This window comes from Sinohyriopsis cumingii, chromosome 15 (assembly GCF_028554795.1).
Source record: "Sinohyriopsis cumingii isolate HCF-2022 chromosome 15, ASM2855479v2, whole genome shotgun sequence".
Lineage (NCBI taxonomy): Eukaryota > Metazoa > Mollusca > Bivalvia > Unionida > Unionidae > Sinohyriopsis > Sinohyriopsis cumingii.
The window spans coordinates 32,441,060-32,468,797 of NC_142975.1; the positions used below are offsets into that span (position 1 = coordinate 32,441,060).

Here is a 27,738-nt window from a genome sequence, read left to right on the forward strand (position 1 = left end):
ATGTATTAATAACATAGAGACAATCCTTCATTAGGGAACCAGGCAAGGTAGCAACATTTGGACTAACTCGGCTATTTCTGTGATTGACCTCGAAGTTGCGAATAATTGCGCAATAGTAAACAAACGGCTGGAGTCTATAGGTACCGGTGTTCTCCCGACGCTTTCTTATTCTCATACAGAGTAACAACCAGAACAGAAGAGAAAGACACACTCAACTTAGAGTTTGAATATGGCATATAGTCACCAGTTTGTAATAGGTAATTTACATCGTGACAAACAGTGGTACTTAGTCTTAGTCGTTAGTTTCAGAAAAAAGCTAGAATTGTTGTCCGGATTTTTTATCGGATCGGCCTCGCATCATACTTATCATTATGCACTAGTTTCTGTCAGCAAAAAGGGGTAAACTAATGATAACATTCACTACTGGATGTAGAGGATGATGCTATGTTATGGTTACTGGTAGAAACAAGTCTGTGGTACCCAGGTCTACTTTATTTATGTACCATAGAACAAATTCATTTCGTATGATTTTCTTCTGTTGTCTTCATGTATTATTTTATCTTATACTTTTAATTGAAAAAAGTGTTTAGAGTAAAATATATAAACGCCAGCATGTTGTTCTCTGATACAAATTATGTCAGAAAAAGAGGTGGAGAACAACTTATTGTTCGAAACGACATGGATCAATTGAAGTTTCTTATGAGTTTTGTTATTGAAAGTTAAACAGTCCTAGATTGATGTAATAAGCAAATGGAATTTGATGTTCAGTCTTATATATTCAGTATTAATTCATTATTAGTGTTTATTTTTCCAGTTTTGTTATGAAAATTACCCATGCATGTAAAAGAGGTAAATACGTAAATGACATTCCTCATGAGATAATTGTAACTTTACTTTAAAGACCAAAAGAGAGACAAAATCAGTTTGCAAGCAAAATAAACCCATGGAAATAACAATAATCTCTATTTTATTGCATTGGAAATTTTTTCTATTCATTATGATAAATCTATGCAACATGACTTGTCATGCAAGAAAAAAAATGATTTTTGACTTCCAAACCCCCTGGAATTAATTAAGTTAGAAAAAAGAACATGATTTTATTTACTGTATTGAAAATAAACCCAACAAGATAAAAGTAATTTCTTTTTTCTTGTACTGAAACATTTCTCAATTCATTATGACATACCTGCCATAACATGCCATGTCATGCAAAAGACAAGACATTTGACTCCCAAATGATCTAACAGTTGTTTCAAAAAACACAATTCTCAGTTTATCTTAGATCGAAAAGTAGAGAGAATTTTTATCATTACATTTTATGTCTGTAGAATGTATTCAGTTTAAACAGTCTGCGTTAAATAGGAGTTCCATACACTCCATGTTAAATAGTAGTTCCATGGCAAGTCTAATCCAAATGCTCCATATTAAAACAGGGTTCCATGGCAAGCATAATCCAAGCATTCCATATTAGGAGTCCCATGGCAATTATAATCCAAATACTTAATGATAAATAGGAGTCCGTAGTCAATAATATAATCTAACTTAGATATCCTTAGTAATATAATCTGATTTAGATATCCGTAGTCAATAATATAATCTAATCTAGATATCCTTGGTCAATAATATAATCGAATCTAGATATCCTTTGTCAATAATATAATCTAATCTAGATATCGTTTGTCAATAGAATAATCTAATTGAGATATCCTTAGTAATATAATCTGATTTAGATATCCTTTGTCAATAGAATAATCTAATTGAGATATCCTTAGTCAATAATATAATATAATGTAGATATCCTTTGTCAATAATATAATCTAATTTAGATATCCTTTGTCAATAGAATAATCTAATTGAGATATCCTTAGTCAATAATATAATCTAATGTAGATATCCTTTGTCAGTAATATAATCAAATCTAGATATCCTTTGTCAATAGAATAGTCTAACTGAGATATCCTTAGTCAATAATATAATCTTATTTAGAGATCCTTAGTCAATAATATAATCTAATGTAGATATCCTTTGTCAATAATATAATCAAATCTAGATATCCTTTGTCAATAGAATAGTCTAACTGAGATATCCTTAGTCAATAATATAATCTTATTTAGAGATCCTTAGTCAATAATATAATCTAATCTAGATATCCTTAGTCAATAGAATAATTTAATTTAGATATCTGTAGTCAGTGAATCAGTCTAATTTAGATATCTTTAGGCAGTGTAATGATCTGATTTAGATATCTATTTGTCAATATAATAATCTAATTTAGATATCTGTTTGTCAATATAATAATCTAATTTAGATATCTGTCAGTATAATAATCTGATTTAGATATCTATTTGTCAATATAATAATCTGATTTAGATATCTATTTGTCAATATAATAATCTGATTTAGATATCTATTTGTCAGTATAATAATCTGATTTAGATATCAATTTGTCAATATAATAATCTGATTTAGATATGTTTAGTCTGTAGAATACTCCAACATACGTATGCTTAGTCATTAAAATACTCAAATTTGTATATTTGCAGCAAATAAATAATAAAAAATTAATAAATTTTATCCCTCTGTCCAAGTATCACCTTGTTCGACATTTGTATTCATAATGAACTGTGTCTGGTAACAAGACTAGAATGTATTTATAATACATTAGGACCAGCACATCTGAATGACCTGTGATGAGAATGACATGGGTTGAAATCCTGCCAACTCATTAACCCATGATGGATGTTTTGGGTTGAAATTCTGCCAACTCATTAACCCATGATGGATGTTTTGGGTTGAAATCCTACCAACTCATTAACCCATGATGGATGTTTTGGGTTGAAATCCTACCAACTCATTAACCCATGATGGATGTTTTGGGTTGAAATCCTACCAACTCATTAACCCATGATGGATGTTTTGGGTTGAAATCCTGCCAACTCATCAAACCATGATGGATGTTGTGTTGTGTTGGTTCTTGAGTAAGATACTAAGTCTGCCACCCAAAGCACAAAATGGCCTAAAAACTTAATAAGAAACTAAACCTAAGAAATAGCTGTACAAAAAAGTTGCGTGATGGGAAAATTTCTTTCAAAAATTTAAAAGTGCTTACTAAAAATCTTATTAAATATTTTACTTAACACTTCTGTTATTCTCTATATTTAGGTAACTTGAGCCAAATGACAACAGTGGCACATCTTAAAACATTTCTTGGGTTGGACAAACAAAATATACGTGGCAAAGAGTTCACAGTTGTTGAGCTTGGAGTGATGAAAAATGGTCAGCCATTGGGAATAGCTTTTGTGACTGTTCATGTTTGTATGAAGAAACATATGCTGGGATTCAACAAGCAGTAAGTAACTCTAACTAATTAGACTTTGGCTTTATCAGTGAACTTAAGTAATTCTAACTGAGTGGCCGAGTGGTCTAAAGTGCTCTCCGTTCCGGATCACTGCCATCTAACCTCTGTCTGCGTGGGTTCGAGTCTCGAATTCGGCCAATGTGGGTATGTGAGAAATCTTGCCAGTAGCTTCTCGAGGGTCAGTGGTTCTTTCCGGGGATTTCCCGGGTTTTTCCTCCACCATTAATACTGGCAGCCATGTATATCCTATTGTGTGCTGGAAAATGGCATTAAACCCTACAACAACAACAACAGTAATTCTAACTAATTAGACTTGGCTTTATTAGTAAACATAAGAATTGAAGCAGGATTAAAAGTTGTCTTTTTTATATTTATCATGCATAATATTAACAATAACATAAATAAATATGATGTATCCTTGGATATGAACTTTCTTTGGCTAATTTACCCAGGAGTGATGAATGTAGACAGGGGGATAATACAGATTTGTGCACATTTTCAGCAGTTGTCTCCCATATAAATAATTAATTTGCTTTTCTTAGAAATAGAAAAATAACTTGGTAGAAATAGAAAATTGTGATATTTTAATTTTATGTTATTTTTCATAATTTATTCCTCAATTTGTCATATTTTTGGTTACTAAGGAATCAGAATCATTGGAAAGACATTCAAGCTGTACAGCTGTAAAGGCAGGACTTGAATGGAAATATAAACTTGAACAATGCACAGTATGGCCCCGCTATAGCATGCTCTATTATAACACAAATTCAGATATATCATGGTTGTAGCGTAGCTCCCGCAATTTCTTATAAATGTATTTGTCTCATACACAAATGTTTCTTTCCTAAAAAAGTATGAAAAGTAACATGTAAGAAGTTTATTATCATTTTTGGGGAAGAGATCGTGTTTGAATTCTAATATATGGCAATCATGGCATGGCTCTTTCAGTTTCATATACATGTAATTTTCTCAGTCTCAAAAGTATTTTCTTCTTAAAAGTACGAAAAATAACCTGTAAAAAGTTTATTCAGGGATCATGCTTGGCTTTGCGAATGCTGCAAATCAGCAACAAATTATACGAACTGGCAATTTCTTTTAAAACCAGAATTATTGACTGTTTAAACTTGTATATACAACCTTGGGCTTGGAGAGAAGAAACTCAGAGACATCGTGAAAGGAAGCCATAAACTTGATATAAAATGCACTGGAATTTATCTGTTGTTAGATAAACAAATTCTTTGTTGATGTTGACAAACAATGTTAACAGTGAATTGTTATATCATAATCTACTTATTCTGACATCTGACGTGAGTACGGTATGCTGTAAAATATTGGCCTTTTTTTTCTTTTTCTTTTTTTTAAACATTTCTGGTAGCAGAAATCAACCAGACTAGGAAATATCAAATAATAGCTCTTTCGGACAAAACAGGGTTGGATTATCGGCCGCTCGCTAGTAATTAATATCTTTTGACTGACCTCTGTATGTGGATGGTAAGTAAAATTCCTCTTCTTTTAACTCATAGAATTAAATCCTTCAGTACACATATTTTCTGTAGTAATCCCTGTCAGTACAGAATAGAACACCTGTGTATCCATTGCCTGTTGGCCCTTTTTCAAATAAAATTTCTGATGCATGTGTGGAATGCAGAAATGCGACACGAAAAAAGGAAAGAAAAAACACGAGATCTAGTTATTAGTCTCCTTATGCTACCAGGACTAGCTACCAACTTTTGATGGCAGGAAAAGTAACTGCTACAACTGACCAAATGATGGCTAATTCCTTTTGGTTTTAAAATGCACCCAGAAAAAAAAACTTTGCTGAAACTTCAAAGGAAATTGATCACCTTTGAAGCACTGAACATTCTGTATAATTGCTACACATATAAAAAAAGATTCAGTCACAATCATTGTTCTACAGTTATTTGATGTTGCCATCACAATAAGAAACAGATATTACCTTGGTTCTACAAAGGTGTCCTTTGACGGTAACTTCAATGACACAAGCTCCCTTCATCAAAGAAAGCCAACTACAATATTCAATAAAAACAAAGAACCTTTCATCAAAGGAAGTCAGCACCAGACTTAAATAAAAGCAATGGAATCTGATAGATTGTTGCATTTTCCAAAGTGACTGGAACACGTTTATTGTGCCATGAAAGTTTCATTTTTGCAGGGAAAAATTATGCTTACAGTCGCTACCAATGGTGGCATAAAAGGCAAATAAATTTCCAATCTTTTCAAACCATAGATATATGGCTGTCAAGCTGACTGAAGATGGGGTATCTTGCAAAGATATTTGTTAAACTTTTTAATTTGTTCCAGTTTTCATTTTCCTATCAATAACCTCATCCCCTGGGAAGCCTCAGCAAGATAATATCATCTCCAACTGACCAAAATCAAGGCATATTTAAGTACATATACATGTAGCGTGTAAACAATAGCCATGTGCTATTTGCGATACTGTAATTATAGTGCATTGTTAATTGACAATCTGATACAGATCAAACGAGGATTACCTTATTCTTTTTAATAAATATTTTATTTGTGTTTTCAAGTGGGATGTGAGTCATGCATGAAGTTTATTTCATGTGATCTATATATATATTCAAATTCATGGATTTATTATACACAACTACAGTACTTGCCAGATTATTGGTTATACTACACAAATGTAAGTTGTCAGTATACATGTAAAAGTGTTTTTCAGACTAGTTTGTCTTCATTAATCAAAAGCACAAATTTTTGCTTCAGTTTTTATTACCCTTCCACCTAGCCCCAGCCCACCATATTTTAGGTCAATGCATTATTTTCTTCAGCTAACTGACTTCGTTGGTTATAACACAGTTTGGTCTATAACACCATTGGGATCTATGGACTATGTTAGATTGAATTTAGACACCTGACATTGAAATATTTGTTTAATAGAGGAAAAAAATTACATTATCAAAGATTCATTTATTCAAGAATGAATTATTTATTTAAAAAATGAGGTAGTTTTTATTTTGTTCAAACCGTATGATTACTGCTTAAAACAATGAAAGCAAGCAGTCATTATAATGAGCAGTCCAGATACATGTATGCAGTTATTAGTGCAATACCATAATTACTTATCAAATTGATTAATTAATACTTTTTGACAATGGAAACTATCTATATATAATTGGGCAGAGTAATTTTTAGTCTCCTGAGTGCAGGTATGGAAGCTCATCTGGGTATGCAGTGACATTTAACACAGAGCGATAAACTTAGCACCGGAAGAAAACAATGCCAATTTTTCATCAAGACTAGACACTGCCATCAGATATATCATTAATGTTCAACACCAAATCAATCAAGCCTACAACTATGCAAGAGTGGACTGATTATGATAATCTAAAATTGTGTAACCCTTCCTGGCATCAGAACATGGGTACTCACAAGGGAGAGCTGATTTTGTATATAGAATTATGAGCCTTTCCAGCAGTGTTGAGGGCCCATCGAGTACACTATTATGAGTCCATCTGGTACAGTGTTATGGCCCATCAAGTACAGTAATACAAGTCCATCCAGTACAGTATGTTATGATCTCATCCAGTAGTGTTATGAGCCCATCCAGTACTAAATGTGTGTGTGTTCGTCCATCGAGACAATGAGGACCACTTTAGTCATTCAGTGTATTAATAGGTCTGTCGGTGTGCAGGTGGCTGATGGGGCTGATATGTGCCCTGAACATTCTATGGCAGTGTGAACATGACATGGCAGCTATGCAGATCATAAGATGACTGATTTCCTCTATTGCCTCCATTGTTCTGCTGCAGCTGTCCTGTTGGCCTCGCAAGCTGCAGCACCTTGTTCAATGGATGAGTGCTGCATACCCTTCTCCTGAACAGTTTGCTCCCATGTGTCAGTGCTTATGCCAAAATCCTAGAAGTACAGTGTATAGTGTTAATAGTACAGCACAGTGTCATAATGGATCCATATTGCTTGACTCCCTGTATGCTAATTTGTAATAAATACAGTAGGATTTTCTGTGAAGACTTCATCACTAATCATAGATCATGTCATGTTGATTGGTGATTCTTTGGCAATGAGCACACTTTATCCAGTAAGCATAGTAAGCAGTCAGTTTAGTCAAAAATCAACTGCAGTAACTTTTAATTTATTTACTTTGGTTTTTTGTATGTGTCCTATGAACACCATGGTAGAAACTTTCTTGTGCCAAAGTGTGCAGCCTAGGTTGAACACTATGGCAAGTTCTAAATGAGTGGGGCTGCTGTGAAATAGTGATTAACATGTTGGACTTATGACAGGAAGGGTACAAGTTTGATTGCCATCATCAGACCACCGTAGATTTTGCAATAGTGTTGTTTAGTTGGACAAAGCAATTTACTCCATTTGAAATGGAATGACAAAACCTTAGGGTATTGCAGCACTTTAAGCCATTCCAAACCAATCTCCAGAATGGATGAGGATGGTTATATATACATGGTGTTTCACTTACAAATTTTGGTGACATGTACTTGGTCATTAATAAAAATGGTTATGATCAGAACTCTTACATTGCCGCCATGATGGACATCTTGAAAATGTAGTATCACTACTTGTCCTGATTGGAAAGTCACATCAACTGTTTGATTGGATTTTCACTAAAATGCTTTATGTGGTATGCATTTGAAGTCACATCAACTGTTTGATTGGATTTTCACTAAAATGCTTTATATGGTATGCATTTGAAGTCACATCAACTGTTTGATTGGATTTTCACTAAAATGCTTTATGTGGTATGCATTGGAAAGTCACATCAACTGTTTGATTGGATTTTCACTAAAATGCTTTATGTGGTATGCATTGGGAAGTCACATCAACTGTTTGATTGGATTTTCACTAAAATGCTTTATATGGTATGCATTGGAAGTCACATGAACTGTTTGATTGGATTTTCACTAAAATGCTTTATGTGGTATGCATTTGGTCCCTAAATTAAAAGGTGATAGACCTCCTGTGTGACCACTATGATGCGGGGTCATATTACCCAGTAGACACTGTGCATAGGACCGATGAACACCATGTTACTGAAAAGTGTATACATAAGGCCTATGAACACCATGTTTCTGATAAGTGTATACCTAAGGCCTATGAACACCATGTTACTGAAAAGTGTATACCTAGGGCCTATGAACACCATGTTACTGAAAAGTGTATACCTAGGGCCTAGGAACACCATGTTACTGAAAAGTATATACCTAGGGCCTATGAGCACCATGTTACTGAAAAGTGTATACCTAGGGCCTAGGAACACCATGTTACTGAAAAGTATATACCTAGGGCCTATGAGCACCATGTTACTGAAAAGTGTTAACCTAGGGCCTATGAACACCATGTTACTCAAAAGTGTATACATAGGGCCTACAAAACCATGTTTCTGATAAGTGTATACCTAGGGCCTATGAATACCGTGTTACTGAAAAGTGTATACATAGGGCCTACAAAACCATGTTTCTGATAAGTGTATACGTAGGGCCTATGAACACCATGTTACTGAAAAGTGTATACCTAGGGCCTATGAACACCATGTTACTGAAAAGTATATACCTAGGGCCTATGAGCGCCATGTTACTGAAAAGAGTTAACCTAGGGCCTATGAACACCATGTTACTGAAAAGTGTATACCTAGGGCCCATGAACACCATGTTACTGTTTAAGTGTATACTTAGTGGCCCAGGACCTACAATTATCTTACTGTGATGACGAACTTCAAATTTTTTTTTTTTATATTACTAATTCTTTTAAATAGACAGTTGTAGTGCCATGGGGTTTTTCAAAAAAGGTCTTCATACGCTACTTATGTACACACACAAACAAACACACACACACACACGTGTATTGTTACATGTCTAAGCTTGAATAAACAGTATCACAGAAAGAGTGAAAACAGCAAGCTTTCTAAAATTTAACAAATAATTTATTTTCCTGGAAAATTAAGTAAAAATGAAAAAAGGAGAAGAACTTACGGTTTCAAGAATCAAATCCCAAAATAATCTAAGAATAATCCACAAATTAAATTGCAAAAGTCCTAGTAATAAATGTTCTAATAATTTCAAATTCGAATCCTGATGTAAAATCCGAGATGGATGACGATGACGTAACTGCAGTCAGTACTTTGTTTATCTACAGTTCCTTGTAGAAATACAAATAATGGCACTCTGATGTTGGAAATTCAAATTAAATTTGTAGGCAATGTCTTTCCAAAATTTCTGTATGAGCACTCCTCAAAATAATTCCAGAGAATAAAGAAATAATTCTTTTGAAATCCAACTGATCTGAAGAATTATTGTAGCTCAAATCTAGCTATAACAAATTAACTTCACATCAGTATGAAAATCCCAAAACTGAGAAATCTCTCTCAAAACAAAGATTATACTGTATCCTAAAACACAGTTTCGAAATTCCCCCAAGTTGCAAAATCGGGGGGGGGGGGGGGGTCACATGATCATGTTTATATCACATACACAGAATATGGCCTTGATTAGAGCAATGATTTTTTTTCCAGAATAAAAATAACAAAAAGTGTTTACTTCTTAACCCAGGTAGTCCCATCATGACCTTGACAACAACCAGTCATTTTAAAATAATTGTTTACTAATTTTGAATCCAGGTCAGAATTTAGATCAACACCTGGTGTTTATAAACTAACAGTCAAGGTCAAACAATTTTCTGAAAAAGTATCATCTCTAGTGAATGAATTTACATTATAATAGAATAAAAAATTTAAAACTGACAAACAATGAAATTAATTATAAACATGAACTAAATCAGATATACATAACAGTATACATATAGTAGAGTGGATGGTATTATAAGATGCTGACATACGGAAAGTCTCAGTAAGCTCAGATTTTCTTTTCAGATGTCAAATACTTAGATATGTATCTATTGCATGTTGGATTAATTAATACAAAAACCCATCCCATACAACACTGTTTTAGTATTATTTGAGTTTTCAATGTTTTTATTTACAGGGTTCTAGATGGACATACGATAACAGTAAAATTTCTGTCTTCTCATCAATATCTCTTAAAGTGCAGGCAGTGGGTGATGAAGCAAGATGGAGTAATCAGCTCAAGAAGTCTAAGACCCAAATATCTCCACAAATATTCACCTTTGAAGAGCAAATATAATTTATATGACTTTGGAGCAAATTTACTCCACAGGAGTATGTTGAAAGATATTGAAAATATCACAGCCAAGGGAGTTGATTATGGTAATTCACATTCTTCTTCCTATGCACCCTTTCTCCAAATTTATCTCAGCTTATTATCTCCACAGATTATCTCCACTAATTATCTCAGTCATTATTTTCTTCATCTTTTATTCTTTCTCTCAGTTTCCTTTGTAATACTTTAACTTATTTGAATGTATAATTTTCTGCCTCTTGTCTTAAATTTCATTTTGTTTCAGGCCACAGTCCTTCCTTGAATTGACAGGACAAATTTTGATGTTTTTATTAACTCACCTCATTGTAAGGCAATGTGATCTGATGGAATAAAACTGTGTCTGTCATCCCTTGTTCATCCATCAATATTCGCTTTTTACCACTCTTGTTTTCACTCCAAATTTGATTACACATAAATTGTAGGTTTATATCATCAATAATTTGATTAAACTTGGATTGTAGGCTGATATCATCAATAATTTGATTAAACTTGGATTGTAGGTTGATATCATCAATAATTTGATTAAACTTGGATTGTAGGTTGATATCATCAATAATTTGATTAAACATGGATTACAGGCCTATATCATCAATAATTTGATTAAACATGGATTGCAGGTTTATATCATCAGTAATTTGATTAAACATGGATTACAGGCTTATATCATCAATAATTTGATTAAACATGGATTGCAGGTTTCTATCATCAATAATTTGATTAAACATGGATTACAGGCCTATATCATCAATAATTTGATTAAACATGGATTGCAGGTTTATATCATCAGTAATTTGATTAAACATGGATTGCAGGTTTATATCATCAATAATTTTATTAAACTTGGATTACAGGCTTATATCATCAATAATTTGATTAAACATTGATTGTAGGTTTCTATCATCAATAATTTGATTAAACATGGATTGCAGGCCTATATCATCAATAATTTGATTAAACATGGATTGCAGGTTTATATCATCAATAACTTGAATAAACTTGGATTGTAGGTTTATATCATGAATAATTTGATTAAACTTGGATTGTAGGTTGATATCATCAGTAATTTGATTAAACATGGATTACAGGCTTATGGTGGTGATCTACAGTTTTGTATTTTGCATAGGGTTAGAATTTTAAAGAAAACGAATTTCCCCAGGTTTCCTCACTGGCTATATTGGCTATTTAAAAAAGACCATGTATATCTTATATTGTTCAAAGAACCTTTAATTCCCTTTATTTTGGTGCATGATTGATGGGTTAATATGGGTTATAGAGTATACAGCTTGGCCTTACTTCAGATATGCATCTTTAAAAAAACTGCTAGCTCCGCTTGGTCATTTTCACATCCTGGACTTCAGAGGTAAATTGTTAAAAAAGCTGATAACTTTTTTTTACATTTTTTATATGTAGCAGTCATTTTAGTTAGCAGTGTGCTTAGACCATGTTCAATTTCCAGAAGTACAATATCCAAAGAAATGTCAGCCACATTACATCAAAGTAACGTAGAGGTATGCCAACATTCTCGCCAATGTGCATGTTTCAAATGCAAACAACTTCACCTTACATACCAAACTCTCTTAAAAGTACACAATAACTGGTGAGCGCCCCCATATCATTAATAATTTGATTAAGCATGGATTTAAGGCTTATATCATTAATAATTTGATTAAGCATGGATTATAGGTTTATACCATCGATAATTTGATTGGCTGAGTTTATTATGATTTTGAAAGCCACATTTCTGATCCATTTTTGACAGACTTGCAAAATAGGCTTATCTGATGAAAATCTTGGATGAGTTCAGTAATGAGTGAGGTCCATGAATAATTAATGAGGTGATCTTTCATCTTACTTGTCAAGCTTTTTATCAATCTTATCACCATATTTCTGATCTGATTTTTAAAAAACCTATAAAACAAGAAATTAAGTTTATGTGATCAAGATATCAAACATGATCAGCAATGAGTGAGACCCACCTATATTAATAAGGTGATCACCCTGCATCTGATTGGAGCTAAGTTTAGTATGCTTGGAAAATAGACTTGAATCATCAAGACCAGTACATAGTGATTAGAATCTGGCATCAAATTGACTCGGCAAGGTTAGTGACTAATTCTGATTAATATTTTTATAAACTTATTAAAGGCTTATATCATGAAATATCAGATGAATTTTAAAATATGGAAGATCTTTGTATCTGAATGAAATTCCCATTAGAATGAAATTCCCATTAGAATGAAATTACCATTAGAATGAAATTCCAACCATTAGAATGAAATTCCCATTAGATTGACATTACCACCATTAGAATGAAATTCCCATTAGAATGAAATTCCCACCATTAGAATGAAATTCCACCATTAGAATGAAATTCCCACCATTAGAATGAAATTTCCATTAGAAATTCCCATTAGAATTAAATTCCCATTAGAAATTCCCATTAGAATAAAATTCCCATTAGAATGAAATTCCCACCATTAGAATGAAATTCCCATTGGAATGAAATTCTCACCATTTGAATGAAATTCCCATTAGAATGAAATTCCCATTAGCATGAAATTCCCATTAGAATGAAATTCCCACCATTAGAATGAAATTCCCATTAGAATGAAATTTCCATTAGAAATTCCCATTAGAATGAAATTCCCACCATTAGAATGAAATTCCCATTAGAATGAAATTCAGCACAGAAATATGTACTGGTAATTGGTGTTTATACATCAAGCACTCAACTTGTATGTTTTGTACTTGTAAATAGTGTTTACATTAACCACTCAACTCATATGTTTTGTACTTGTGATTGGTGTTTATATATCAACCACTCAACTCATATGTTTTGTACTGGTAATCGGAATTTATACATCAACCACTCAATTTATGTTTTGTATTGGTAATTGGTGTTTATACAACAACCATTCTGCTTGTATGTTTTGTATTGGTAATTGGTGTTTATACATCAACCATTCAGTTTGTATTTTTTGTATTGGTAATTGGTGTTTATACATCAACCATTCAGCTTGTATGTTTTGTATTGGTAATTGGTGTTTATACATCAACAATTCAGCTTTTATGTTTTGTATTGGTGATTGGTGTTTATACATAAACCATTCAGTTTGTATGTTTTTTGTACTGGTAATGGGTGTTTATACATCAACCACTCAACTCTTTATGTTTTGTACTGGTAATGGGTGTTTATACATTAACCATTCAGCTTGTATGTTTTGTACTAGTAATGGGAGTTTATACATCAACCACTCAACTTGTATGTTTTGTATTGGTAATTGGTGTTTATACATAAACCATTCAGTTTGTATGTTTTTTACTGGTAGTGGGTGTTTATACATCAACCAATCAACTCTTTATGTTTTGTACTGGTAATGGGTGTTTATAATTAACCATTCAGCTTGTATGTTTTGTACTAGTAATGGGAGTTTATACATCAACCACTTAACTTGTATGTTTTGTACTGGTAATTGGAGTTTATACATCAACCACTCAACTCTTATGTTTTGTACTAGTAATGGGTGTTTATACATCAACCATTCAGCTTGTATGTTTTGTACTAGTAATGGGAGTTTATACATCAACCACTCAACTTGTATGTTTTGTACTAGTAATGGGAGTTTATACATCAACCACTCAACTCTTATGTTTTGTACTAGTAATGGGTGTTTATACATCAACCATTCAGCTTGTATGTTTTGTATTGGTAATTGGTGTTTATATATCAACCACTCAATTAATGTTTTGTATTGGTAATTGGTGTTTATATATCATCCACTCAACTAATGTGTTTTGTACTGGTAATGGGTGTTTATACATCAACCATTCAGCTTTTATGTTTTGTACTAGTAATGGGAGTTTATACATCAACCACTCAACTTGTATGTTTTGTACTGGTAATGGGTATTTATACATCAACCATTCAGCTTGTATGTTTTGTACTGGTAATGGGAGTTTATACATCAACCACTCAACTTGTATGTTTTTGTACTGGTATTGGGCATTTATACATCAACCAGTTTGGCTTAGTTTATTGCGCTTTGATGATGTCTGTCCATTAGGAGTGAAATGATGCAACTATATTGATTGAGAATCCAATACTTAGGAATGCTGAACTATTTTTTTTTCTTTCTTCTCAACACATCATGTTACTTGTCTGCATACTAGTTGGTTTGTTTCTTGCACTTTTGGACTTAAGTGTGTCAAAGTGACTAGAGAAGTTCAGGGTTCATAACATATTTTAAAATAAAACCCATATCAACTCCCACAATCATGAGTATCAAAATAAATAATTGTTTCTTTATTTTATGGTCAGTATTGGTATTTTTGTTGTTTATTTGTTGCCACAAGTCTCTTTAGTGTCTGAGAAGGTAATTGGAAACAATCAGCAGCCCTGACATTGCTCTATGAGATGGCTTGTCTTAGCGGTTACAGTGGGATAGTAGGGCTATAATCACAGTGGGATAGTAGGGCTTTAATCACAGTGGGATAGTAGGGCTTTAATCACAGTGGGATAGTAGGGCTATAATAAATCAGTGGGATAGTAGGGCTATAATCACAGTGGGATAGTAGGGCTATAATCACAGTGGGATAGTAGGGCTATAATCACAGTGGAATAGTAGGGCTTTAATCACAGTGGGATAGTAGGGCTATAATCACAGTGGGATAGTAGGGCTATAATCATAGTGGGATAGTAAGGCTATAATCATAGTGGGATAGTAAGGCTATAATCACAGTGGGATAGTAGGGCTTTAATTACAGTGGAATAGTAGGGCTTTAATCACAGTGGGATAGTAGGGCTATAATCATCATAGTTTTTCTCTAAATATTTGCTACTCCTGTTTATTCACAAGTGTCCTCCATAGTTGTTCATCATACTGTTACAGTTTATCATTCAATCAAATATGTCATTTGGAATACCTCTCATGGTTAGCTCATTATGCATGGTATCATTTAACCCCAGTTTAAATGAATCATAGGATTTTTGTAAATTGTTTTTGTTGTGTGGTTTAACACCATTTTTCAGCACACGATAGGCTATACATGGCAGCCAGTATTAATGGTGGAGGAAGAACCCGGGAAAATGCCAGAAAGAACCACCGACACATGAGAAGCTACTGGCAAGCTTTCTCACATACCCACATTGGCTGAATCCGAGACTCAAACCAGCGCAGACAAAGGTGAGATGGCAGTGATCCGTAATGGAGAGTGCTTTAGACCACTCGGCCACTTGGGGCCCCCAGTTGTTGTTGTATCTAGTAATACTACCCATTTTCACAACTATATGTCACTCAGTAACAAAATAATACAATCACTTCCAACAGCATTGTCTTGTTTCATTTTGGTATGCATTTTGTACTGTTGGAATGGTACCATAATGTTTTCATCTCTGCTGTAATCGTGGTGTCCTAGAATTAGTAGCTCCATTAGCATTTTAACAGTCCGGTTTTGACACATTGGACTGCATATTAGATACACTGTTTGCATCCAAGATGCATTTTATGTATGATCTGGTGTTTTGATTTGAATCTAGAATGTCCCTCAAATGGAAACCAGTATTATCTTGTTGAAAGAAGTATGTCTAACTCTGTTTCTCTTCTTTAATGGCCATAATGTACTTCATATTTAGTCTATGCAAAGTTTTTATGTTAAATAATGTACTTCATATTTAAGAAACATTAACCAAGAGAGTACCATATCCTTGTCCTGTGGCACAGTTTAACTTAAATATTTAACAAGACACAAATTAGCTACGCTGAAACTAAATTATTCACATGTGGACCAATGAACATTACGAAAACTAACATATAAAATTTTATAATTAAAAATCAATGAAAAAATGCAAAACAGTCTAACATGGAGTTTTGGCTGAACCATCAAAACTGGGTACTGTATGTACATGGCAACATTTTGTTGTGGTATTGCAAACTTGCATTTAATAGAAGAAAAAAAAAACATACAAGAGTTAACAGAATTAGTATACATACATATTTTCCATTTATTTCCAGGTTTTGTATGAATATTAGATACCTTTTCCTAATGATTATGCATGAAAATCAAATAACAACAACACAGATTGGGAACAATTTAATATGCAAAAATTTCAAAACTCCACTATGTCATGACCAGAAATACATAGGTACTGTTGAGTGTTTAAGAACACTGACAGTTGATTTGAAAAAAATACAGATGGTACCTATAATGTTAAATACAGCGATCCTTTTTGCCAGAGTTTCAGTAATGTTTTGTAGCATCTTACTTTTGGTTCTAACCATATTTCAGTTAAATCATTTAAAAAGCATTGTACATCAGAATTCACAAATTGTTGAGAAAAAAAATTCTTATCTTAATTATAATATTCATTATCATTGTTGTCAGCATTGAAAAGCCCCAGTAAATTACACTCTAGTGAAGTGGGTTTAATGGTCAAAGTTTATCTATGCACTGTATTCTAAACCCAAATGCTGCAAACAAAGATGATGTAGTTGTTGTTGTTGCTTTTGTTTTCTCAGCATAAGATAGGCCATATATGGTGGACAGTATAAGCAGTGGAGGAAGAACAATGGTTGAAAACAACTGATCAGATACTGAGCTTAAAAGTCATTTAGAACATCTGAGCTCAGAGTGTTCTCCCTTGGAAGTAATTGATTGCTTTGGATGGCATTGAAGGAAATACTAAGCATTACTTAGACAAACAAACAAAAACCAGTAACAGACTTTTTTCAGAAATGTCAATTTGTGAGGTACTTTAAAGTTATCAAGTAAAAATTTCAATTTGTGAGGTACTTTAAAGTTATCAAGTAAGAATTATGTCAATTTCGGATTCTTAGCAGTATAATTACAGTTTGCACTTGGATAGAACTGGTTTGGTCATTACAGGCATAAGGTGTCAGCTTTTATGCCTACTGACAATCAGTGACCATTTTGGTCATTTCTACTAAACATTTCCAAGATTACAAGTTATTTTTATATTTCAGAATAGTCCAATTCATTTTGCTATATGTTTGAAATAGGTGTGCATCTCATGGTAATACCAGGATACAGCATTGCACAGAGTGAAAAGGCATTGGAACTTAGCAAAAACGGAGGGCTGTACTACACAGCTGGTAACAGATTTATATTGTTAATTCTTTTAACACAATAAAAAAGACATTTTGAAATCACGACATGAAAATTTCTAAGTGAATATTCATAAGCTGCAGTAGGCATCCAAAGAGCATAAGATTACAAAGGCATTCTCATTGTTTGATTTTTTTAAAATTCAAATTTATTGTAAAACTTTACCTAGGCTATGTCCTGGATATTGCACAGCATAAGAGCACTTGATAAATGTAGAATGGACATTCTAATGGCTTGTGAATATTTTAGTATTCATTTATGCTTGTTAGCAGTTAAATTTGACTGAATTCTTCAGAGTTATGGCCCTTGTTTGACTAGATTCCTATCACTTGTCATGATTCTGACATCCAAATTCTTCAAATGAACTAAAATTATTGTGTTCCATTGTCTTAAAAAGGTCTTGGATGAAGTCACCAAACTGGCAGATTTTTAATGCTTTTGCAGCCTTTATATGATTAGAAATTTCTTATGACGTGAAAACTTTCGCATTTACCTTTTTAAAAACGTTTGATTAGTATTTTCTCTGAAGCAGTATTTGCCCAAAATGATGGACAAGTGTGATAGTCATAGCACCCTTATTGAAATTAATATACTCTTCAGCCAATTGTATTTTCTTTAGTCAGGAAAATTACTCATGTGCTAGTGGCAACTTCTTTTTTCAATTTTTAATCCAATGGATCTCATGCACCCTATAATCGTATATATTATTCTTATCTATTATGCAATTGCATTGTAGAGTTTTAGACTTGTCATGAGTTTAAGTGAGATTTTTGCTTGGAAGTAAAAATTAAATAAAAGTAAAAATGCTTTAATGAATCAGGAAAGTATCCACATAATATGAGATGAATATTGGCAAGTATCCACATAATATGAGATGAATATTGGCAAGTATCCACATAATATGAGATGAATATTGGCAAGTATCCACATAATATGAGATGAATAATGGCAAGTATCCACATAATATGACATGAATATTGGCAAGTATCCACATGAGATGAATATTGGCAAGTATCCACATAATATGAGATGAATATTGGCAAGATTCACTGTATCCCACAACTGTAACTGTTTTCAGGTATTCATCCACATTTCACAGATGAGTATAATTCAGATTCAATAGCAGCGATCAGAAACATGGTGATGAGGAAATGTGTTGCTATTGGCCCAACAGGAATGGATTTTACTCATGACAGCTCATTGTCTAACAAGAAGAAACAAAAAGAGGTGTTTGAAGCACAGGTATGTGACTTAAGAAGTGTGTGTGTGTGTGTGATTTGGATTTTTAATGTAACTTTAACAATGTTTCAGTCATATTGCTACAATGTCTGCAGTGTGGCAGTTTATGATGTCTAGCACCAGGGCATCATGCCACAGACATGTAGCATGATGTCCCACCAGTCACATTATCCTGACACCAGGCCAACCAGTCCTAACACTAACCTCTTAATGCTGAGCACCAAGCGAGGCAGCTGTTAGTACCATTTGTACAGGTCTTTGGTATGAATCAGACGGAGTTCGAAACCACGACCTCCCGTATCTGAGGCAGATGCTCTAATCATTAGGCCACTGGAGCAGTTCTTAAGAAGTGTATATTCTTAACAAAAAACTACACGCTTGAAATGGATTGGTGTTGATAGAAATGTTCTGTTGCATTACAGACTGGTAGGTGCTTGTCTGCACTGTTTTGTTGAAATCTTTATTTATAATGTACACCATACACCCAGATATAATTGGCTAGCAGATCTGGGTCTATCTTCTTTTTTTAACTATCGTTAATTTGACTGTACATAATACATCCAGATAAAACAGGCTGGCAGATTTGGGTTTACATATTGTTTATTTAAAATACATTATTAGACTACAGGATAAACCAAGATGTAACAGATTGACAGGTTCTGGTCTAACACTGTTTTGTTAATATTAGTTAGAATATACAGTGGACACCCATATATAAAAGGCTGGCAGATTTGGGTTTACATGCTGTTTATTTCATGAGTTAGAAGGTTAAGTTTTGTAGCAATTCTTTATCTTTGCAATTTTTGGAACCTAACTTCTAATTGGCTCATATAACCAGTATTGTGCTAACATGCTGTTACATACATCCATCCATCCATCCATCCATCCATACATCCATCCATCCATCCATACATATATACACACACACAACACACACACACATACATACATACATACATACACACATACATACATACATACATACATACATACATACATATATACATACATACATATATACATACACATGCACACACACAACACACACATACATACATACATACATACATGCATACATCCATATACATACATACATACACACACACACGCACACACACACACAACATACACACACATACATACATACATACATACATACATATACATACATACATACATACATACATACATATTGGAGCCAGATATAATGGTATGACAAATCTCTATACGTTTTTGTATCTTAGTAAGAGTGTCCATCATGGACCCAGATATAAATGTCTGACATATATGGGTGAACACATTGTTTTTATCATATCTAGAATATGCAATCATTGACCCAAATATCTTGAATGTCAATAGTATGTGGACCCAGATCTGCCAACTCTGTGTCCACAGGGATTATAATCATTTCCATTATTCACCCTTCACAGATATTGCTTCTAATGCCTGGGTTAGACTTTCCCATGATTCAGCCTTCATGGATATTTATCATAATGCCTTGGACAGACTTTCCCATAATTCAGCCTACATTGGTATTTCTCCTAATGAATGGGTCAAACCAGTTTGAGAGTTATAAATGTTCTAGTCTTTATTATAAAGTTTGCATTTTTTGAATTACGTAGGTAAAACTTGCATGTGAGATTGGAAACAGACCCATCTACGTGTATGAAAGAGGTGCACACTCAGAAGTTCTTACGATTTTGACAAAGAACAAAGACAAGTTGGCAGGCATACTTATTCATGATTTCTCAGGGACACCAGAGCAGGCAGAGGCCTATGTAAAGATAGGATGTTACATTGGAGTTACAGGTAAGGTACAGCAGAACAAACTATGGATTACTTAAAAATAGGATGTTACATTAGAGTTACTGGTACCGGACACCAAAACAAGTCAATGATTACATAAAGATAGGGTGTTACATTGGAGACACAGGTAAGGGACAACAGAACAAGCCAAGGCTTATGCAAAGATAGGATGTTACATTGGAGTTAAATGTAAGTTACACAAGAATCAAGCCAAAATATGTGTATTGATAGGATGTTACAATACAGTTTCAGGTAAGGTGCAATGAAACAAGCCATGGATTACATAAAGATAGGATGTTACAGGTAATGGACAACAGAACAAGCCAAGGCTTACGCAGATGTTAGGATGTTACATTGGAGTTACAAGCAGGTGACAACAGAATAAGCCCAGATGGGATGTTACACTGGAGTTACTGGTAAAATATCATTAATATCTGTGTATAAACACTGCTGTGTAGATCAAGATCTACCATCACATAATGTGCCGGCAGATCAGGGCCAATACTGTGTTCACTAGAAGTCACAGTGCCCCAAATACATATTTGATCATGGAAAGACGGTACTCCTAAATTTAAACTCAAAGAAACAATCCACAGTTTGAAGAGTAAAATGTTTGTTTTTCCTCCACGATTTGACTCTTTAAGTGTTTGCTTGTGATTTGTGTTTTAGATGCAGAGAAAATGTGCTCTGCATGCCTTTACAGTTGTAGACATCATTGATTATCTGCATGTCTTTGCAGTTGTATGCATCATTGATTATCTGCATGTCTTTACAGTTGTAGGCATCATTGATTGTCTGCATGTCTTTGCAGTTGTAGGCATCATTGATTATCTGCATGTCTTTACAGTTGTAGGCATCATTGATTATCTGCATGCCTTTACAGTTGTAGGCATCATTGATTATCTGCATGCCTTTACAGTTGTAGGCATCATTGATTATCTGCATGCCTTTACAGTTGTAGGCATCATTGATTATCTGCATGCCTTTACAGTTGTAGGCATCATTGATTATCTGCATGTCTTTACAGTTGTAGGCATCATTGATTATCTGCATGCCTTTACAGTTGTAGGCATCATTGATTATCTGCATGCCTTTACAGTTGTAGGCATCATCTGCATGCCATTACAGTTGTAGGCATCACTGATTATCTGCATGTCTTTACAGTTGTAGGCATCATTGATTATCTACATGCCTTTACAGTTGTATATATCACTGATTATCTGCATGTCTTTACAGTTGTAGGCATCATTGATTATCTGCATGCCTTTACAGTTGTAGGCATCATTGATTATCTGCATGCCTTTACAGTTGTAGGCATCATTGATTATCTACATGCCTTTACAGTTGTAGGCATCATCTGCATGCCTTTACAGTTGTAGGCATCATTGATTATCTACATGCCTTTACAGTTGTAGGCATCATCTGCATGCCTTTACAGTTGTAGACATCATTGATTATCTCATCTATATTTGACCTGATGTCCAGTGTTAGTAACCAAATAACTATACCTCAGAAATACGTTTTAAATTGTTATTGTTTACATTGAGTTGTCACTGCTAATAAATGGAGGCTGATATTTCAGGGCAATAGCAATCTGAGCATATTAATTGGCTAGCACCTACAGCAGTTAAAACTGTACAGTGTACAGGACTGGGTATGACAAGAAGAGGGGTACAGGTGTTAAGAGATAGCAGGGCATATCAGTTATTTTTGGAGTCGGGTGTCCATTATTTATGTATAAGGTTTTATAGTTTAACTGTAAAAAAAATGGATCCCTTTATGTGTCCAAAATATATCTAGAGGTATCTTTTAGGTTTTTAAATTTACATATCGCTGGAAAATGAATGTGTTTGAAGCTGAAGAGCAAGTTAGTAATGGCGATCTAAATGAATCAAATATACACAAGACATACATAGTGATTTAATAAACAAGTGTTCATTCCTGTTTCATATTAGTCTTTAGGAATCTATGATTAGCATTTATATTGTTCAGCTATAGACCTAGAAGAACAATATTGTTTTAAATTATTCATTGGAGTTACAAAGTACTCTGACTTTTTGGACTAAAGCACTTCTTATTGAGAACTCATTCATAGCATTCTGGATTGTTTCTGTTCGGTACATGGGGACATTCAAGAGTAATAGTTGATCAGGACATTCAAGACTATTGAAACGTTCTTTTATACTTGTGATAGGACATTTAGTAGTATTTGGGATTTAATTCACAAAACTTTAAGTGTGTCTTAGATTTTCACTTGTAAATTTGAGAAATAAATTATTTGTTGATTTTACTAAACTTATTGGTTTCACTTCTTTGCAAGCTTGAGTCATAACAGTATATCTTTATTTTTGTTATGCATCTTTCTTAAAAAGATGAACAAGTTTGATATGATGTTGGGATGTGTTAGGGCTGTTAAGCCAAGATGTATTCATATTTACACATCAAACACGTTGTTTTCCCCAAGTTTGGAATACAGCAATAATGCATTTTATTATTTGTTACATGCCCCTCTTTGCACACGCTACTACTTACAACATAAGATCAGCTTTCTATTGCTTTTATAAATCAACTCACTACTGCTTACAACTTAAGACCAGCTTTCTGTTACTTTATAAATCAACACACTACTACTTACGACTTAAGACCAGCTTTCTGTTGGTTTTAGAAGTCAAAATACTACTACATGTACTTAGGACTTTCTGCTGCTTTTGGAAATCAACACAGTTACTTACAGTGTAAAACCAGCTTTGTGTTACTTTTAGAAATCAATACGCTACTAATTACGACTTGAGACCAGCTTTCTTTTGCTTTTAGAAATCAACACACTATTAATTATGACTTAAGACTGGCTTTCTGTTGCTTTTAGAATTCAATACACTACTAATTACAACTTGAGACCAGTTTCCTATTGATTTTAGAAATTAACACACTACTAATTGCGACTTGAGACCAGTTTCCTATTGATTTTATAAATCAACACACTTCTAATTGCAACTTATGACCAGTTTTCTATTGATTTTAGAAATCAATACACTACTATATATGACTTGAGACCAGTTTCCTATTGATTTTATAAATCAACACACTACTAATTGCAACTTATGACCAGTTTACTATTGATTTTAGAAATCAACACACTACTAATTGCAACTTATGACCAGTTTTCTATTGATTTTAGAAATTAACACACTACTAATTACAACTTATGACCAGTTTACTATTGATTTTAGAAATCAACACACTACTAATTACAATTTATGACCAGTTTCCTATTGATTTTAGAAATCAACACACTACTATATACGACTTGAGACCAGTTTCCTATTGATTTTATAAATCAACACACTACTAATTGCAACTTATGACCAGTTTTCTATTGATTTTAGAAATCAACACACTACTATATACGACTTGAGACCAGTTTCCTATTGATTTTATAAATCAACACACTACTAATTGCAACTTATGACCAGTTTACTATTGATTTTAGAAATTAACACACTACTAATTACAACTTATGACCAGTTTACTATTGATTTTAGAAATCAACACACTACTAATTACAATTTATGACCAGTTTCCTATTGATTTTAGAAATCAACACACTACTATATACGACTTGAGACCAGTTTCCTATTGATTTTAGAAATTAACACACTACTAATTACAATTTATGACCAGTTTCCTATTGATTTTATAAATCAACACACTACTAATTACAATTTATGACCAGTTTCCTATTGATTTTAGAAATCAACACACTACTATATACGACTTGAGACCAGTTTCCTATTGATTTTAGAAATCAACACACTACTAATTACAACTTATGACCAGTTTACTATTGATTTTATAAATCAACACACTACTAATTGCAACTTATGACCAGTTTACTATTGATTTTAGAAATTAACACACTACTAATTACAACTTATGACCAGTTTTCTATTGATTTTATAAATCAACACACTACTAATTACAATTTATGACCAGTTTCCTATTGATTTTAGAAATCAACACACTACTATATACGACTTGAGACCAGTTTCCTATTGATTTTAGAAATTAACACACTGCTACTTATAACTCTTACAAATTTAAGATGTGCTGATGAAAAGTCTAAATGGCTGTTCTAAAGAACCTGACATTAATCCAAATAACAAACCATTACTAAATTTAAATTTACATATTATTTTAGGAAAGCGGTGAAAATATTTGATTACAGTGGGTAGTCCATCCATCCATCTGTGTTGTCTTGTCCATACTCCTAAACTACACAAAGCAAGGAAATCTGACTTAAGTTCATAGGAAAATGTCTAATGGTACCAACCGTTTCATTCCAATTATGTCACTTTCAAAATGTTTTCGAAAGTTTACTTGCATGCACACACAAATTTCAGGCTTTAAGTTGGCCATTAAAATTTTCACTCGCTAAGTAAGGAATGAAACATTTCTTTATATTTCAGTATTGGTTTCATATTATGTTATAACTTTTACTTCAAACCACAGCATAGTTAATGCCAATCTACCTTTGTGATACCTGGCAACATAAGCAATATCAGGCTGCAATCTAACCAAGGTCCAATATAGACCTGAAACATTTGATTTGTCATTTTTTAGTGGACCTGAATATCACCCAGTAAGATGTCAGGATTCTCACCTCAATTTTAAGTCAGACCTATACATATCCACCAATAAGATGTCAGGATTCAGGACAATTTTTAAGTCAGACTTAAACAGTTCAACCAATAAGATGTCAGGATTCTAGACTCAGTTTTAAGTCAGACCTAAACAGTTCAGCCAATAAGATGTCAGGATTCTTGACTCAATTTTAAGTCAGACCTAAACAGTTCAGCCAATAAGATGTCAGGATTCTAGACTCAATTTTAAGTCAGACCTATACATATCAGCTAATAAGATGTCAGGATTCTTGACTCAATTTTAAGTCAGACCTATACATATCAGCTAATAAGATGTCAGGATTCTAGACTCAGTTTTAAGTCAGACCTAAACAGTTCAGCCAATAAGTTGTCAGGAGTCTAGACTCAATTTTAAGTCAGACCTAAACAGTTCAGCCAATAAGATGCCAGGATTCTAGACTCAGTTTTAAGTCAGACCTAAACAGTTCAGCCAATAAGATGTCAGGATTCTAGACTCAATTTTAAGTCAGACCTATACATATCAACTAATAAGATGTCAGGATTCTTGACTCAATTTTAAGTCAGACCTATACATATCAACTAATAAGTTGTCAGGATTCTAGACTCAGTTTTAAGTCAGACCTAAACAGTTCAGCCAATAAGATGCCAGGATTCTAGACTCAGTTTTAAGTCAGACCTAAACAGTTCAGCCAATAAGATGTCAGGATTCTCACCTCAGTTTTAAGTCAGACCTAAACAGTTCAGCCAATAAGATGCCAGGATTCTAGACAATTTTTAAGTCAGGCCTAAATTTTACCCAGTAAGATGTCAGGATTCTCATCTCAATTTTAAGTCTAGGTTGAAGTTTTGTTCAAGAAATACAGACCAGGCCTGGAAATCATAATCTCTGAGTTGAGATTTTGCTTGCACCAGTTGCAAATGACATCACATCTGAAGGGTCATTTGTGATTGGCTGATAATGGAAGCTTGATTTCAAAACCAAGCTCATAGTGTTATGTTCTAAAGGCTTGGATTCTCAACAGTTAATTTATACCCAGATCCTATGAATTCAGTAACTTACATATGTGTGGTACCATTTTACTTGGATTTCTATGCTGCTACACAGCACAAATTTAAAGACTCAGCACATTCTAATAGGTGTGAAAACAATAGGAACCTTCTTCCCTGACTGAAAGTTTGCCATGATTTTAAGTTCTGTAAAACTGCAATCAATTGTTTCCTCATCAGCATTTTTGCCATGATTTTAAGATTTGCCATGTTTTTATAACCCAACAAACTGTAACTCATTGATGTGAAGACAACAGGAACCCCAATCCTGTCAGAAGCATTGCCATGATTTTAAGTACCTACAAAATTGTTATCTTTACCAAAACCTCAAAAATAAATTGGCTTAAAATGTTTACATCAATGTAAGACATTTATTTCTACCAGTCTGAGGGCAGGCATATTTGGAAATTTTGAAGACCTGAAATGCAAAGATTATCTAATAGAAATTTCTCTTTTCAACAGGAGATTCAGTTCTTCTTCAAAGAAAAACAGGGATGAAATTCAGTGAATTTCGGGAAAAAGTTCCATTAGAACAAATATTACTGGAATCTAGTGGATTACCCACTCTCATCCATAAGCCACAAGTGGTCCATCCAAGTGCCCTTGAAGCTTGCAAAGATTCCAAAAGAAATGCAAACCATCCAGTGAGTGTTGTGGAAGTCTCTGCTCATCTGGCACAATCTTTTAACATCAGCATGGAAGAAGTAACCAGGAAAATAAGTGCAGCATCAATGCATTTTATCTGGGATCTTTCAAAATTGAAACTATGTACATGTAAATCAAAGGCTACAAAATGGAAAGGAACATATTTTGAAATTTTGTATACTTTTGGTTTTCTTCTATTTGTTATTTGTTTGGTTATTTTGGGTCATTGGTTTTCAACAATTGCTATGCCTTTAATCCTTCTTGGAAGAGAACCACCCTGAGATGTACAAGTATGTTGCATTTTGGAAATTTTATACAGCTAGCAGCCAATAGTGTTACAGATTTTGTGTGCAGCAGTTCCATTAGAGCAGATAGTACTGCAGTCAAGTGGATCACACATTTTTATCCAGTCAAGTGGATCACACATTTTTATCCAATCAAGTGGATCACACATTTTTATCCAGGAGCGACAAATGGCACATCTGTATGCCATCCAGCTTGCAGAGATTCCAAAGAAATGCCAACAATACCATGAGTGTTGTGGCCATTTTGTGTCTTGTACACGCTTGTACTATTAATATGGAAGAATGAACCAAGAAAGTTCTTATGGTATCTGTACAAAACCATACCCATGTAAATCAAACTTAATAAATCCAGTCGTTTCATG

General features: G+C 33.6%; 1 protein-coding gene across 2 annotated transcripts; it reads left to right on the forward strand.

The window, feature by feature from the left end:
- Window positions 1-120: 120 nt before the first annotated feature.
- On the forward strand, window positions 121-27,738 carry LOC149781514 (uncharacterized). Of its 2 annotated transcripts, XM_089935601.1 has the most exons (7): window positions 121-257; window positions 3,163-3,349; window positions 10,357-10,598; window positions 17,568-17,660; window positions 18,752-18,915; window positions 20,535-20,721; window positions 26,889-27,738. In XM_089935601.1, the coding sequence occupies exons 1-7, from the start codon at window positions 230-232 to the stop codon at window positions 27,350-27,352; spliced, it is 1,365 nt and encodes a 454-aa protein (XP_089791727.1). In that variant the 5' UTR covers window positions 121-229; the 3' UTR covers window positions 27,353-27,738. The 2 variants fall into 2 exon arrangements, with proteins under 2 accessions (XP_089791727.1, XP_089791728.1); XM_089935602.1 differs by lacking the exon at window positions 17,568-17,660.